The sequence below is a fragment of the Syngnathus floridae genome, chromosome 14 (genome assembly GCF_059516105.1).
Source record: "Syngnathus floridae isolate MCC-2025c chromosome 14, RoL_Sflo_1.0, whole genome shotgun sequence".
Classification (NCBI taxonomy): Eukaryota; Metazoa; Chordata; class Actinopteri; order Syngnathiformes; family Syngnathidae; genus Syngnathus; species Syngnathus floridae.
Window position 1 is genome coordinate 2,765,671 of NC_142426.1, and position 17,208 is coordinate 2,782,878.

Sequence of the window (17,208 nt, forward strand, 5' to 3'; positions counted from 1 at the left end):
ATCTCCTCGAGATCTGCTGGCCCCCGCTCTCCCAAGGCAACCACCTTCCAATGAGCTCATCTGCGGATACAGAACACAATGGTCATGCAGTCCTCACTTATAACAGAAATGTAGGAAGCATTGAGACTCTGCTGCCCTCTGCTGTTCTGAATATCCTCAAACAACCATGCACACGCGCATGCTTTAGGACATACTAATTAGATCGTAAACATTCAATGATTTAAATGCAAATGAAGCATGAGAATCCTCACGTGTGTAAAGTCTTTATTCTGATTAACAGAAGCATCTTTAGAAAAAATACACATTTCCCTTCTGGTAAGATCAGATTCAAAGGCTAACTGATCTAAATGATTTCATCGCTTCAAAGAGATGGATGGGATTGTTAGTGCATTAAAAACATTTCGCAATCATTTGCATACAGTAGCGCGTATTGATCACATGTAAGAAATGATAAAATTATCACAAAAAAGAAAATGCATGATTGTTCACCGGTAGATTTGCCACAAAGGTTAGTGCAGATTTATATTAAATACGTAAATTTCCATTTGAATAAATACAGTACAAACCTTTTTTTCGAGACGATTGTCTGTGAAGATCAAGTAGGGGGACACGAATACAGGATACTTTGAAATCATTGAGCGCTAGTGCATAAAAGAACAGTTGCAGCAAATATGGGAGACATGGAACTGTTCTGTTGTATTAAAGGTGCATTTAAAATGACACTTAACAATTGCCTTCAACTAAAAACCATACAGTACATGCACACTCTGCAACAGATCCTTGCATTCATCAAAACAATTGTCAGTGCCATTTAAAAACTGGTTTCACTCCAGTCCTCAGTTTTCCACCTTTGTTTTCCATGCAAATCTTGCCTGGTCCTTGTGTGACATCATAAAGCATCGTTGTTACCGTGAGGGGGACTTTCGTAGCCTAGAAAACAAATCAAATGTCAGTGGGAGTTGCATTTGGGGTAAAAATGTCATTTGACTTCAAAATGCATCAAATTAGTTTTTGTAGCGATTTCTACTTTTCCATTTAATATGGGGGGGGGGGGGGGCGGGGGGCAGTAACAAAAATCTTGCAAAATTTCATCTCCGTGTTCATCTCAGTGCGTCGACAACAAGCAAGAAACATGATTTGCCTTAACGGGCCACATAAGAAAATGTGGGCCAGATCTGGCCCCCAGGCCTTGGGTTTGCTACCTGTGATCAAACCAGACCACAAGTCGACCACAGATGGAATTGTCTTTTTCTTTTTCTTTGATTTTTCTTTCTTTTCAACTGAAAGAGGAGTTTTATGTTCGTCCATTTTGCATTGCCCAAAAGGCCAAACAAACAAACGTCAATGTAATATTCAGTTTCTAGTACAAAGTGGGGGCCCAACCACAAACATCACCCGACAGAAAACGGAACTTGATAGAGCATCGCTTGGGATGTTCCACACAATCTTTAATAACAGCTTTGACGGCACCCTTTGCGGCATGTCGACTCTCATCATTCTCTAATTAATGCTAATTGAGTTCCCTGCAGCATTTGCATGCGTACTTTCAGATTCCTGGCAGAGATCATTTGCAATACTTTTGCCTGATAATTTTACTGCGGAGGGCTTTTCATCTTCTCGGGCTGACAGCTTAGTGATGGCAAATCATCAAAGTATGTCTGCCACTGCAGCACTGAAACCATTATATAGGAATCACTCCGATGGTAAATCATAAAGAAAACGTTTTTGTGGCACAAGCAACTTTTTAATGCCACATACATACACTTGGTCCTAGCGGGGTAGTCCAAAGATCTGTTTCTGTTCTGGGGGAAATTAATTTTGTTTACAGGGAGTCTGGGATCTGAAAACCTCTCTGGGTCAGAGTGACTGCCCCGCTCCATGCCTGACGGGAAATGACATGAATGGGACACAGCCAAAATGCTTTATAAATGTGAGAGTTAAAAAAAAAACACACACACACATAAAATGCACAATTAACTTAAAGTGTTGAACAAGCAATACCTGTGTCAAATGAGGTGGACTTTCTCGTGCCACGTGATGGGGCTGGAAATCCATTGCGCTCTTCATTTTGACCTGATACGTGTGACAATTCTTATGATCAAGAAATTCATGCAGTGTTAAAATGAAAAAAAAAAGAGCTTTTCTTCTGGAGACAAATCCACCACAAAATGGCAAAAAATGAAATGGTCATTGGGCCAGGTATGTGCCAATAGCAAAATGCACGGACAATCCATCTCCGTTTAAAAGTTTCATTTTGATTTCATAGAAAACCTGCAGTAAGAAAACTACTGGATAACATAAAAAACAAAAACATTTGTAAGGCAATTTGACCTAATGCAAAAAGCCTGAGGAAAGCAGCAGGAAGCTGCTGTCTATTTGGGTATGTATCATTTTGGGAGCAGCTTCGAACCACAGAATGGGGCTTTAATAAGACAATTGCTTGCCTGAATGGGCTTGAATAGCTTTTAGATAAACGTGACCATTAAGTGTGGTAAGTACGTAATTATATTCATCTGATTTGGATTTAGTTTTCTTTCATGACAACAATTCACAGCCTATCTACACAAATGTAACCACGGCCATTAATAAAAAGATAATCAGTAGTTTGACTAGTATATGGAATGCTATATTTCTGAAACACTTTTTATACCTGCAGCAAGAACACTTTCTGCATCGGAATCCATTCCAAGCTTGGCAGTTGCTGGCGGGCTTTTCCACTCTCTACTGGTGACGTCTTGGTGAGTGACAGACTCAGCGAGAGGCACACTCCTTTGGGCATCACTTCCTTCTTGACTGATGGCTGAGATTTTGGAAGAAATCTTGACGCTTTCTGGAGAGGCTTTGTCTCTTGCAATTTCAAGAGTAGGCTGAATGTGGGATTAAATGTTTGGTGGAATGATAGCAGGAGGAACATCAAAAAAAAAAAAAAAAGTAAACACACACCTTGACAGGAATGAGGGGACGCTGCCCCTCGGGTCCTCGCGTCTTGTCTTTTTCCTCACGTTTCCTTTCATTCCGCTCTTCTTGTACTTCCAACCTTCCTGCCTCTGCTGGAAAACAAAACAGCTCTCACAAAGAAAGTACAACACAGCGGTTTGCACGTGTTAAGAAATAAAGTCAATTGTTGAATGTCGCATCCAAAACAAAAACCAACTCCTCATACGCAGCTAGGAGTGTGTAGATATAGACTGGAGATCCAAAAATAAAAGTACTATGAAATAATTTTACCTCAAAACACAATTCTACAACAAGTTAAAGTTAAAGTCCCAATGATCGTCACACACATATCTGGGTGTGGTGAAATTTGTCCTCTGCATTTAACCCATCCCCGTGTGATTTTGATCCATCTAATTTACACACTTGAAAAAAAAAAAAACCAACAACTATCAATATTTCTTTTTCTACATTCAACATCGATGTCAAACATCAAAACGACAGACGACCTACTTTCACAGAGCACATACACAGCAGATACAGTACCTAAACTCTCCTGAAGGTGTCTCTGCCTCATGACCACAATACTTGGCTTGGCGTTCTGCGGCGGCGGCTCAGGCCTCACTCTTGTACCTTTGTCGCTCCGTTGAGCGTCCTCGTCCGAGTCAGTCCGCAATCCAGACAGAGGTACGATCCTCTCCTGTCTGCCCGTCTCCGGCAGCAGCCTTTCTGCTTGCTGCTTGGCCGCTGCCGCCGCCTCGTGTCTGTTGGTGTGATTATTTGTCGGTGCCTCAGAGATGCCCGTCGACCTGTCATTAACTTCCTCCGTGGCTTTGGTGTCACAGGTGCTGCTGGCATCCGATTCCTCAATGTCAGCACTGATGCAGCTGTACACCATACTAACCAGATCTGTGGACTAACCCAAAAGATGAAGACAGATTAGACCGCCAGTGGTGGAAAGCAACAAATTCACTCCATAAATGCATCCTTGGGAAGAGCTACTGTACCTGTCTCTGAATGAGGCAGGAGGGGCTGGCAGGCCTCAAGCTTTGCACAGGAATACCTTGTCCGACCTGAGGTGAGGGCACGGTCCCGTTTGCTCCATGCACAGAATTATCGGCTCTCCCGGCATCCTTCGGGTGCTGAATCATCGAGTAGACGTTCTCTGACATGCTGCTGCAACAGACAGGAAAACGAGTTAGACTGAATTAATCAGCATGCATGTATTTTTTTTTTTATAGTTGTACCTTTTCAAGTGATTCTCCTCATTTCCATTATTAATCTATATCATTTATTATTCTGAATTATCTTGCCACAGATTACGAGCCGTATTTCTGCCCGATTTTCAGCCACATTACGCAACTCAAATGTCCTAAGAGCTATCTAAGCGAAACAGGGAAAAGTATTTCGTAAAATATTTATGGAGGCACAAAATAACATGCAAGCTATGCTATGGAGTGAATGATAAGTATTTTTTGCATTCAGTCATGCCTTGCGCTGTGTCGCCCTTACTCTAAATCCTGGTTCGATATGGTGGAACTGCGGTTCTTGCGGAAACCAGAGAAAATGGACAACACGCTGCGTCTTTTTTTCCTCCTTAGTGACTGGGCCTGATGGATGGATGACAGTTGACTGAAAGAGGATGAGACAAACATACAAGGGGTCATTTACAATGTGTTACCTTGCTAATTGAAACAAAAGGGATCCATCAAGTGGAATTTACGGAACACAAATGTACCGCGGCACACAATCACTCATCCAGTTGCCCCGAACCTGAAGCATTGCAGGCATAATAAAGTTCATTACCTGGCAGCAACCAGCGGTGGGAGCAATCATTTCAAACCCAACTAGTTTATTACCTTAGAGCAGGGGTGTCAAACTTTTTTTTTGTCACGGGCCACATTGTAATCATTTCCTCGGGAGGGCCATTATGACTGTCAACGCCTTATATTACATCCAGTAAGTCAACAAACTGACGAATAACTACTTTTGAAATCATTTTATTTCTATGATACATTTTGAATGACTTTATGCACACACAGAAAAAAAAATGCACCTGTCAGGGAGAACTCTCTTGCTGTAGAAGTCTGGCAGTCCATCCTCTAGTGTATTGACGCCTCCATTTTCAAAGTAATGCTACAAGCAAAAGAAAGAAGAACATATCAAAGGAACAACCTTGGCAGCTGAAAAGCTCCTGTTAGCATGACTAAGCAAACAAAACCAACTCAGAAATAAATCAAATGAAATAATAATTTTCGGAACAAACTTGAATCAGGAAGGCCTAACAAAATTTTAAGTGATTTGGGTTGAAATGTTAGAAGCTGCCCGTTGGCTTCCAGGAAACAACTTACACAATGACATTGGCAACAGCTTGTGAATTCAAAAGAAGCTCATTCTTTGAAAACAACACTGGCACCCAGAATTGAATTTCTGCAAATTCAGCACAAAGCTAGCAAAACAACATTTTCTCACGATAATGGACCTGTGGAAAGAGACGCTGTGCACAGCTCAACATCATTCAACAGCCACACAGTAGATTAGTGATGATGATGATGATTCCCCTTCATTCTGCAAGAATCTCAAGGCAAAGCTGTCTTAAGCTTATTGAAGTTAAAAATCAAGTTTGAAAGGTCACTGCCATGTCAATTGCCATGAACTCACAGATTCTGGGGGAAGGTGAACTGCTCTGTGTTTCCGTGGAGGACGGGGCCTTACATGGGTCACATGGCGCAAAGGTGAGCCATTGGTGGGAAGGGTGGAGAGACACTCCCATGATGCAGAGTGAGAGAGATGGGTGGAGGGTGGAGGAGCAGAAGGGGTGGGGGAGGAACTGGGCTCGTCTCCGAGATCTACAATCAAGCAAAGTTGGAACAAACTCATTGTTGTAAATTAATATTTACAGGAATTCAGTATATTGCTTCATTTCTAATACATTGAAATCATAAGACTCATTTTTAACACAAATCAGTAATGGCACAAAGAAGACTCACTTGGTCTGGTGGAGACGGGACGGATTCTTCTGGTTCTGGAGCTCCGCTTCTTTATAGCCATGGTGTCCTTGAGGCAAACAATTGTGTCTTCAATTTGCGGTTCAATTGCAATAGTTACTCACACAAGTCATTTTTGTTCACTATTAATACGCACAGTTACAGTATGTTCTTTCAAACCGATTTCATTGCTCATCATGAAAAGCGTGGTTTGAAACTCAAAACATAGATTAGGGCATCATCTTTCAATATGAACTAAAACAAAAGGATCAAACACACAGATTATTACAAACATTCATCATTTTTAATATTTTTTTTAATTTTTAATTATATTTAATTACATTTTTTATTTATTCTTTAATTAAAGTAATTGTATTTGCACTTTAATTTTATTTGTAACATTTAAAAACTAGTGTCGATCAAATCATAAGGAGAACCTGGATTCCAACCAAAATAAAAACATAAGAAAATAAGGCTTTTCACAATTCAAATTGGTAGACATCTTTCAAATTCAAACCTATGTTTTGTTTTGTCACTGTAATCAATCTATTGTACACTTACTATTCCCAGGTTGACACCTGCCTCTTCGTCTGGGAATTCCAGAGACCCCACAACTCTGGAATGTCTGATTGTATGTCTTCCCGTCTGTCCCACCTCATCCCAACGCTTCACCTGGGACACCTGCCGCAGCTGATGCAACACATGCAAACATCACAATACTGTAGTATATCATTACATCCTTAGTAGCAACTGGAATGACACGATTTGAATCTGCCCACAAGGGTAATGATCAAAACTGCTGTTGAGCTGACCTACGGGGAAAAGCAATTTCATGACAATCAAAAGGGTGCGAATCACGAGGGAAGATAGATAGACACTTGAAAATAAGCTATAAGGCAAGCAAAGAGTGAACAGAATGCAAAAAAAGGAAGGTATTACCACCAGAGTTCCAAATTTGGGCAGAATTCATCATTAAATCATTGAAACAAATTGTCTGTGCTAACTTGAGGTATACTTGAAGGGACTTAATACAATCATTTTAACTGAAGCAAAAATGTTTGGGAAATTTGATTGACCACACTGCCAATCTTTTTGTTTTCTTGCTTGTTACCAGTACAAGTTGACATGCTTCACCTATCAACAGAAAAATATGTGCATGCTTTAAAAACAGTAAAGCAAGGCCATCTCTTTATTTTAAAAGCAACTTTTTGTACTGCAGCTCTGGTAGGGTAATCAATAAAATGTGTTATTGCTTAGACCGGAGAATAATTCTTACACTCACATTGCTTCTTAAGTGCTGCAATGCTGGGAAGATTAATTGGATATTTTCTCCTTCTGTGTGCAAAAGTCCTGAATAATTCTGCATGTTTATAGGCTTGTAAAAATATGCCGAATTGTGCAATGTTTTAGTTGTAGAATGCATGTGAAACTGGTCTCTTGGACTTCAGTGTCATGTATTATTTCACCCTCCCAAATGCGGTATGAGCAGGAGATTTCTATGAATGGATTTTTGATTCTTCAACATTTTATTACTCAGGATGATTTTGACGAAGAAAACAATATTTTATAGATTTGGCAGTGTACATTATTTGGCAACTTCAGTATTTTGAAGTTGAACTGACTGCTTCTATAATTTGCCTTCATAAATTGATAGTATATGATTATATAACACATAACTTACTAGAGCTCGACAAAGGAGTCATGCAGAAAAGTGATATTACCAGTACCAGTGTTTTATGGGTGGTGTAGAGTTCTTGTAGAATCTGATCTACGATGGAGTTGGTTAAATAGGATACCACGGACAACTTGACCTCCCTGAAACACAGAGAAAGAGTGAGATAATGCTGGGAGAGCAAATAGTTTGAAATAAAGTTTGCTCCTTACTCCAGGGCTATGTTAATATCCTCGGATGCTCTCTCCATGAGGGCGTTGCGTATGGAAGAGCGAGGGATGGAAACCTGCTCAGAGATGGACGACAGGGGTGGGCTGAGTCTCTCGGCGGCTGAGCAGGACATGGGACACAACTCGCGGCACAGAGACACCATCGAGTCTACGACCACCTGGGAACATATTGTGGATCAGGCACTTGAGGTTTCCCATGTGATCATACTTTCATTTCGCAATTTCTGCAAGGTGAAATTTAAAGCTGATCCAAAAGCTCGTCATGGTGTACAACATCCCATTTATTAGGAACACAATGGAAGGAAATATATTTTTTATGAAAATTAAATGCAACTAGTTGTATTATAAATGCCACATTTCACAGCTAGCCTACCTGCAGCTCTTTGTCAGCAGCCCTTGCTAGCTCCCCGGCCAGAGTATCCAGTCGTTGTCTGACTGGCCCATCCACTGATAACACATGAGCCAGCTCGCATAGGGAAGGATACAGCTAACAAGCAGAAGGCAAAGGAGAGAGAAGGTGAGATTCAATGATGGCAAAAAATAAAATGTGGATCAAGGGAAAAAGGGCTTCAAATTGAATGCTGTTTTTTTTTCTTTTCTTGTTCCCACTTACAGCTCTAGAGTTTCTGGCTTCTTTAAGAATCTGCCTGGCTGTTTGGACCTCCTCTGCTTCCTCACAGCCTTTGAGAACACCAACCTGCTGTTGCACCCGCACGCACAAACGTTCCATCACCTACATGAATAAAAACATGAGTATTTATTTTGGGATCGCTGATACCCAGACTTGCAATTGGAGCCGTTACTCAAATCCAGACCTGTTCGGCCGTACTGGTGACCAGACCCTGTTGCAGCCTAAGAGCTTGCTTTTGTGAGAAACGTTGTGTCTGGTTGTTTCGAAGCAGAGCGCGCTGGATCTGTCATAAAAAAAACACACACACACACACACACACACACACAGAAGATAGCAGCTGTTTACAGAGCATAGTTTGTGACAGAGGAAAAAAAAAAAAGGCAATTTGCATGGTAATAAGGAGACTGAGAAGAACTTTGATCCTTGCAAATGAGCCTTTTCGTAGGTGGATATGCTTGCTGTTTAATAGAATTATGTAATTGCAGATGGAAGGAATGTCAGCCAAATGATATCCTAAGTGAGCTAAATAATGACAAACTATATTTTGAGTTTTACCAAAGAAAAGATTGCCTGGAAGATAATTTAAACATTGTTTGGAATGTATTCAAGTCTGTGGTGGATAAAGTGACAACCCCAAAAATAATCACTGCTACTAAAACTTAATTTATGAACAAAATGACTTGGATGAGCAGAATATTGTTAAAAGAAATGATTTGTGAGCAAATACTGCTGTGCTGGCAAGTGTAACAAATTGAGCATATCTGAAATCAAGACTTGGAAAATGTTTACTGCTCTATGCCATTTAATTTGAAATTAGACAGCATCCACACATTATAGCTGGGCAATAATGAATAGTGTTTAATTTCCTGTTGCGTCTTATCATAATTAGCAAAAGCCACCTGAAAACTGTGCCAGACTCAGTGGAGTCTCTTAAACTTTGTGAATTATCAATGTTAACGAAACTGTCTAACAACAAGGTTAAACACTTTTATTATTGTGGTTGAATGCAAAAAAAAAAAAAAAAAAAGTGTTACTGTTACCGGCCAAACTAATGTATTTAAAAACATTTCGTATTTAATAACAGAAAAGAATAGCAGAAACATATTTACGTACCAATTTTAAATATTAGTGCTGTGCAAGAATGAGTCATTCAAATTCAAATGAGTCAACAAAAAGGTGTAAAGAGGCAAACTTTCATCTTAATTACAAATGCAAAAATAAATTCAAGTCATTCTCTCTCTCTCTCCGTACCTTGGTCAGAGCTTGGTCGGTCTTCTCGGGGGTACTGCGGTATGCCTGTGTGGCATCACTGAGGGGGAGGGGCATGTACTGCAGTGTAAAGTTGCTGAAAAGTACAGACGTTTCACCAATGAATAATTGAGTTACCACACTAGAAAAATCTATTTCATTTCATTTTCAATTGATTTTCATGTAGATTTATTTTGGGGGGACATATGTAAGGAGTCATATTTTTCACTGGCAATTGGAGTAACGATTTTAGAAACTACAATTAGAGCTTGATCTGTTCAAAAGGGAAAGATGTAAAGACTGCGTGAATATGTGGATGAGCTTTCAATTTGGAAAGAAAAAGTGACAGCATTGGAGAGACAGAGAGAGAGAGAGAGAGAGAGAGGGTGAGAGAGAGAGAGAGAGAGAGAGAGAGAGAGAGAGAGAGAGAGAGAGAGAGAGAGAGAGAGAGAGAGAGAGAGAGAGAGAGAGAGAGAGAGAGAGAGAGAGAGAGAGAGAGAGAGAGAGAGAGAGAGAGAGAGAGAGAGAGAGAGAGAGAGAGAGAGAGAGAGAGAGAGAGAGAGAGAGAGAGAGAGAGAGAGAGAGAGAGAGAGAGAGAGAGAGAGAGAGCATTCCCTTTGGGAATTACAGTGCTGCACGCTGTGGGCGGCATTTGGCAAATAATTATTACATTTTTGAATCATCCTGGAGCTTGTTTTGGGTGTAAAAATGTAAGCTTGTGCTCCCACACATCTTTGCACTGACAAAACATCAAAAACTTCACTTTTTTTTTTTATACATACTGATGAAATATTGTGTAAGACTGCTGCATAATAATGACGATGTGTCTTTCAAATGTGGACTCCTTGCTTTATCTTGCCAGCAAACTATGCTTGGTGTACATATGTTAATGTGTTCATCTTACTGCTCCAATGCTCTTGCCACATCTTGGAAGCCCGTCGCCGTGGTGTTGTTGCGATCCCATGTAACACTTCTGCGGGGGATCATTGGTTTGAGAGAAAGAAAAAAAAAAAAAACAGCCACACAGTGGATGACGATGAAAATCACAGGAACACAGTATATGTGAGGTATAGAAATGCCCAATTTTTCTTTGCTTTATGCATATTCCACTGAATTCATATATATATCCCAGCATATGGTATGCATAAGCAACTGCCATGATTCTAATGAGCTTCTGTTGCGGGATCTTCCACCTACACTTGCTCCACCTGATTTGGAATAAAGCTGTCATTTTCAACTCCTCTTTTCCATCCCCCACTTCCATCTATGCCCTTGAAATGTAATCAGGGAAAAACAATTGGGCTCCGTATGTAGTCCCCCTATTTAGCTGCCTTGAAAAGTGCCTGTCAATCACTCATCCAATTTCAACACCGATATTTGTTTACTATGACGTTAGAAAAATCACAAAATCACAAAACAACCACAAGCATTATAGCTCAAAGAAAATCCAGCATAATAACGACATACAGATCCACCATACTGCACGACTATGGGAGGGAAGGCTTAAAAAAAAGAATCAAGGTCACAAGGCTCCCAATCATTCATCAAAGCTCTCTCTTTCTCTCCGAGTTTTGCCCGACTGCCGAACGGCAACTTATTTGCAGCATTGTTCACTCTTTGTCTCCCAGCTCCGCCTCTAAGGGCCTTCAGCTCATCTCTTCAAACACTTTCAAACACAATATTGTTCTCTTTGACCTTATTCTTCTTTCTAAAACCTCCATAATGATCCTCGCATCCCTCCTTAGAGTAAATATTTGAGCTCCTACCTGAGTGTTGTGTTAATTTGCAGTGCTTTGCTAAGCATCTTTGCTCCCGAATCCTCCAGTCCGTTGCCACTCAAGTCCACTTTCCGTAAGCATGTGTTAGAGCCCAGAGCATTTACAAACATGGTGCCTCGCTGGCGTAGTCTGGAGTCAGCCAAAGAGAGAGACTGCAAAACCTGTGGGATGATAGCCGGGTGAATGCATGCACGCACTTTCGGGATAAGAAAAATGTCTCGTGTTAGAAAATAATTCCTGCCAAATTGAAGTCAAAGATACATGTGCTTAGAGGCATGCTCAACATCACTGAAGTAAATACTTAATGTACTTCTCACTCATGATGTGAGGAGGAAAGCAGGCCGCCGGGAATGGGCTAAATAAAACCAGACCAGATTAATCATCTGTTGGGCCCACAGATGATTTCATTTTGTATACATGTGACAGGGAGATTGTGTTTAAATCATACACACCAGGAAATAATTTTATAAATCGTGACAAGCTCATATTTGTGGCGTGAGCTTCTGAATTAGCGCATATGCATTTTGATAGTGATGCTACGGCAGATTTGTGTGCAATGTCCCATAATCCAACTCACACACTCTTCCTCTTGAACCAAATGAACCAGTTTCTGCAGTATTTCATCCAGCAACCTGAGGAAACAGGGGAAAAAGAAAGCATTCATCGTCGCTATCGTCTTCACCACCAGCACAGCGAGGTTCATACCTGCCCTTGATGTTGAAGTTCTTTCCCAGCATCAGGTGTTTGAGAGAGGGGTGTCTGGAGAATGCTGGGATGACAGCTTGCAAGTCACAATCCAAGCCTGGAAAGATATTTGGGAGTTTAAATACTTTTTCTTTCTTTAATTGGTCTCCTTGGAAGAGAACATTGTGCTTCTTACTGAACTCATACAGGTGCACCTCCATAAGTTTAAATCACTTCAATTTTTGTTTATTTAATTTAGTTGTCCAATAATTTAAAAAATATATTTTTCCCATTGTTTTCTCATTTTAATTTTAAATAAGATTAAATAAGAAAATAAATAAAATAATCAAAAATCAGATCATGTAAACATCAGACATAGATAAATTATGATTTAAGTGAGTCAAAGCATGAATTTCCTGTGAGTATGTCTTACCATTATCAGAAATATCTAAAGTCCCAATGCATGAAACCCTGGGAAAGAGCTCCTGAATAACTCCAGCACCTGCAGATCTTAACTGTCAGGGAAAGAGACAAAGACGTGGAACATGACAGGAAGGACACGAGCATCAATAACCAAGAACATGAATGAATCTAGCCTTTACAGCGTAGGCTGACAGAGAGCATACTTCACAGGCGCTGATGTCCAACTGCAAATCGCTGATATGGGGATTATTAGACAGACCAAGGAAGAGCGCTCTGGAGAGAGATAGACATTTGAAAATCAAACAGAAATGGCAGGTTAGAATTTCTGCACTTGAAAATAATAGATACATGAATCCAGTTTTTTGATTCATTTGAAAAGCCATAGACACCCCCTGGCAAAAAATTCCAGAATCAGTAGACTCAGAATACATAAAAAAAAAAAAAGATTATAGACATGAAACTAAAGTAATTTCAAATGGACACACTAGCTTTAAGAAACACTAAAAGAAATCGAGAAAAAAAATGGTAAAATTTTTTTGGTCACTTGCTATATGATGAGGTCCTGAAAAGTATTTTTAAGTGGGGAGCCTGTTCTTCCCATTTTGCCTCCACAATCCATCACAGCTTTTGGCAGTTTAGTATGTTACTCAGCTTTTGGTGCTGTGTGGCTTTCCTTATTTACTTTGTGTGAAAACTGCAGGCAAAACCGTAATGTTAAAGTCTATGTCTGTAGGGAAAGTCATTTTTCACACAGCTTATCTTGCAACACATTTGGTCATGCAGTCATGCCAACCAACACAGGAGCGTCCATCTGTGTCCTTATTTTAAACAGCGCTCTATTAATTTAATATTCATGAGTATCACATCTTGCCAGCCACGAGGAAAAACACTCAGCCGTGGTGTGATTTCAAGCTCTATTCCTTGTGGTTTAGCTATTCAAGAGCTCAAGCTATAAACAATGAGCCAAGTGCCCCTCGGGTGCTTAAGTTCAATTTTTCTTGTGGCCGGGGTTTAGAATTGAAATATTCCTGTATGTGTGTGATATGACAAAAAAAATATATATAATGGTGTTCCATCTCAATGCATTGCAACTGAGCAGAACTTTAAAAAAAAAAAAAAAAAAAAAAAAAAAAAAAGCAAGAAACCACAGTAGACAACCCTTATTTATGATCATGCTGCGATTAAAACCATAAAATCTGTTCAGTCCTTGTAAATCTGATCCGATGGTATTGAATTAAATGGCTGCCAACAATGTTTTGTGATACAAGAAAATGAATGGTTCTTGCCAGAAGTTACTTCCAAGATTTGGTTAGATTTAAGCATCATCTGGTTTATTGGCAATCATTCATCCATCTATAATAGTTTGAATTATTTTATCTATGAGCAACTTGGCGATATGTTTCTGTTGCCAAGTGGAAAATTTATCAGGGCATACAAGCGCTGAATGTGTTCTTTTTTGGGGGGGGGGGGGATATTTGTGATCCCACCAAAATCTTAAAATAACAACAAAACTTATACTACACAAGATATGCACATTTTTACCATATTTAATCCGAAAGGCACCTCACCTCAGCCAATCAGGAGGAACCTTCATGGAGGCCAGACAGACATGAGTCAGACTGAATGCTGAGCTGAAAAATTGCCGGAAAGTTGGCAGAGAATCTCTCGCTTTCCTGGAAATCAAGCAAATCGATCAAGGTGATGTTTTACAAATATATCGTGATCGTAGAAAGCAAAAGGACCAATTCAGACCTATGAAGATGTTGCATAATAGTGCTCTGAGTATTCCTTCGGGTACATGAACAAACATAAGTCACACCATTCACAACAAGATAAATATATACTTGAGAGGTGAAAAATAAAAGATAAGAAAATAAACGGAAGTGATGATAGTAATTAGTGAGGGAAGGTCAGTCCGCTACATGAAAGTCCCGCCCGACATTATTGCTGACGTAGGCTTGCACTGTCTGCCAACAGCTCATCTTTGACCCATTTGTGTTAATTAGGACTGAGCCTATGAAACCTCTGCAGATAGCGCACAAGCCAATCCAGCATGGGTGCCTGCCTTTCTTACGAGCTGCGTCAGCAACATACTACCCAGCCTGTGTCACTGTTTATTACTTCTCGTAAGTGTCCAAGCTGCGGCTGGTGCGATGGCGAGGTGGCCTATTCCTTAGTCATGAGCCAGCCGCTTGCTTAGCAGCTCACTTCAAGCTTCGGCTAGGTTGTTCCAGAATATTGCAACAGTACAACCTGCAGCATGTAATACCAGTCGATGCTGATCTGGTTGTGAGGAAGAAATAAATATAGTATAAAATTCTCAAATACGTCAGAGAAACCCGAAAGGGGATTAACCGAGATAAAACACTAATGTCGGTCTATTCGAGAAACTAACCAGGCATGTTGTCAAAGTAAAAGCACCCATATGTGTATTTAAGACACAGCAAGGGAACATATAAATCTCATTATGTGACTATTTCACTTAAAACATTGTGCCTGAACCTAAACAGCCCCTAATCATAAAAAGGGCCATCATAAAGCACCATTAAGTGGGCAGATGTTGAATCAACTTTAATGGTCGTTTGGGTTTGCTTGGATTGAAGGAAGAAGAACCACGACGAGGCAATAACAAAAAAAAAGCAAAAAAAAAAAAGGACGTTCTCTTCACAAATGTTACGTTCGACTCCATCCCAAATAATTATCACCATGTAAAAGAGGTTCTGAAGGAATTTTTTTTTCTACAATAGACATACAGATCCGCATGATCAATCAGCTGGATGGATTTGAATAGAAAAAGGAACAAAAAAAAAAATAGAAAATATAAATACAGTCTGTATGTGCATGCAAGTGCCACTCAAACGCAGTGTGCAAAGATTGTTTGCTGAGTCAGGAAAAAAAACAAAACTCTTTTCTTGGTAGAGGCAAAGACTGTTGCAGAGGGTACACCCACCTGTTGGAGAAGCAATTCTTGGACAGGTTCAGGTAAGAAAGGTCAGCGCAGCAGCCTCTCAGCAAGGCCCCAAATAACTGCACAGACATGTTCACACTCTTTTCTTCTGTGCAATTTTAGCACAATAATATTGCAACACAAATGCAGACGAGTGAAATTCAGGTTTTCTCACTGTTCTACAGGCTGCACACTGTAATATACATGACTGAATAGAATTGGAAGAAAAACAGATAATCCTCTTGGCAGCCTCTTGCAGTCAGTCATTCCGGGATAATATTCAAATTTCAATCACGTGACTTAATGATGAAATCACATCTGCTACATGTTCTAGTTTTACATAGCCTTCTGTGGAAAGGACCCGTGTGCATGACTTAATAAAAAAAACAATTTGCTTACAAAAAAGATGTGCCAAAAATGTTTTTTTTTTAATATTTGATGGGCAAATTGCAGTGGATTCTTGACCAGATTTTGAAACTATAAAATAATTTCCCGCAGTAACCTGGATGCGTGCACCTGCATACGCGATCAACTAGTGCTCTCAGAGTGAAGTGATGCGAAAAGAGTGAAGAAGAAGTAGGATCAGTGGCTTTCTCAAGGGCACCTTGAAAATAGTCAGGATGAAAACGACTATTTGTCATTTTCATGTTATCAACAGCGGGCTTCAAACCATGAACAAATGAGTAAGTGTCTCCGATAATTATGAGTAATCAAGAGAGGACAGAAAGGGTGACCCTGATGAAGTGAGCCGAAGCTATCGGGAGTCTCTCCTGAGTCAAATTAGTTTATGCGCCATTTTGTTCATAATCCAACTGCACTAGGGTGATCTCAAAGTAATGGGAATAATAATAAAAGCAATAACGTCTCATCTCGTTGGGAGAAGTGCATGATTCTCAGACATAAGTAAAAGTAAAGAAATCTTAATTAGGCGATATTATTCCACTTATTAATACATACATGAATGCATTTAGTACAGTAGTAACACTCCTACACTGTAAATGAGATGTTTTCATGGACCGTGTTTGACCGCATTCCTCACAATTAGATAAACAAAACAAATTAGCAAGGGAGCAGCGTTCCAGATTTGTAGAATCCATTTCAAGGGGCATTAAAAGTGTTCTGGGCGGGGGGTGGCAGGTTGGTGTCCATTTAATTATTTCAGTTGAAAACCCCATAAAGTGGGTGCAAATGTGCATTAGTCATCTCTTATAGCCATTAAAAAAAGTACACCTTGATGCAAAGCTATTTGGATGACTGATTCAGCAAATTGCCAAATTAACCATTTTGTTCACTGCAGACAATTTTTGCTGGTCCAAATATATCAAAGGCTAAAAATTGAATTGTGTTTGGCCTGTGGCGCTTTTTGTCCTGTCAAGATTAAAAGTGCAGTCATTAGTTATTTTGTTTAAACAGTGCAAAGTACTTGTAGCAAGGATCCAAATGTAGAAAATGCAGGTACATTCTTTTTTTTAACTGCTTTAACACTTTCCCTGGTAACGAGTAATTTGATTCAGTCAATAACTCTGTTTCTATTTTGAACAAGTAGTGAGTTCCCAATACTGTAAATTAAGGGCTAATTTAATCATTTGAAAAAGTTCAAGACTTTCTTATTTTCACTGACACGCCTTCCAATGGGGCGTAATGGGGCTCTTATCTTTGAGTCAAGCTCGTAAA

At 39.9% G+C, this 17,208-nt stretch overlaps 1 protein-coding gene across 8 annotated transcripts in view; it reads right to left on the bottom strand.

Annotated features, from left to right (window-relative positions):
* Positions 1 to 247: 247 nt before the first annotated feature.
* Positions 248 to 17,208, bottom strand: part of carmil3 (capping protein regulator and myosin 1 linker 3) — a 40,398-nt gene continuing 23,437 nt past the window's right edge. For 4 of the 8 annotated variants that reach the window (XM_088395745.1, XM_088395740.1, XM_088395747.1 and 1 more), the window contains 25 exons: positions 15,538 to 15,614; positions 14,156 to 14,260; positions 12,791 to 12,860; positions 12,598 to 12,679; positions 12,186 to 12,282; positions 12,058 to 12,112; positions 11,469 to 11,641; positions 10,607 to 10,675; positions 9,706 to 9,799; positions 8,639 to 8,737; positions 8,437 to 8,556; positions 8,197 to 8,310; positions 7,806 to 7,981; positions 7,643 to 7,736; positions 6,483 to 6,611; positions 5,925 to 5,991; positions 5,596 to 5,783; positions 4,991 to 5,070; positions 4,447 to 4,566; positions 3,942 to 4,110; positions 3,481 to 3,850; positions 2,944 to 3,050; positions 2,651 to 2,867; positions 2,002 to 2,073; positions 248 to 930 (listed from right to left, as the gene is read on the bottom strand). In XM_088395745.1, the coding sequence (XP_088251871.1) occupies positions 890 to 930; positions 2,002 to 2,073; positions 2,651 to 2,867; positions 2,944 to 3,050; positions 3,481 to 3,850; positions 3,942 to 4,110; positions 4,447 to 4,566; positions 4,991 to 5,070; positions 5,596 to 5,783; positions 5,925 to 5,991; positions 6,483 to 6,611; positions 7,643 to 7,736; positions 7,806 to 7,981; positions 8,197 to 8,310; positions 8,437 to 8,556; positions 8,639 to 8,737; positions 9,706 to 9,799; positions 10,607 to 10,675; positions 11,469 to 11,641; positions 12,058 to 12,112; positions 12,186 to 12,282; positions 12,598 to 12,679; positions 12,791 to 12,860; positions 14,156 to 14,260; positions 15,538 to 15,614 (2,985 nt within the window). In that variant the 3' untranslated portion in view covers positions 248 to 889. The remainder of the gene's footprint in view (positions 931 to 2,001; positions 2,074 to 2,650; positions 2,868 to 2,943; positions 3,051 to 3,480; positions 3,851 to 3,941; positions 4,111 to 4,446; positions 4,567 to 4,990; positions 5,071 to 5,595; positions 5,784 to 5,924; positions 5,992 to 6,482; positions 6,612 to 7,642; positions 7,737 to 7,805; positions 7,982 to 8,196; positions 8,311 to 8,436; positions 8,557 to 8,638; positions 8,738 to 9,705; positions 9,800 to 10,606; positions 10,676 to 11,468; positions 11,642 to 12,057; positions 12,113 to 12,185; positions 12,283 to 12,597; positions 12,680 to 12,790; positions 12,861 to 14,155; positions 14,261 to 15,537; positions 15,615 to 17,208) is intronic. The other 4 variants (XM_088395746.1, XM_088395743.1, XM_088395742.1 and 1 more) reach the window with 4 other exon arrangements.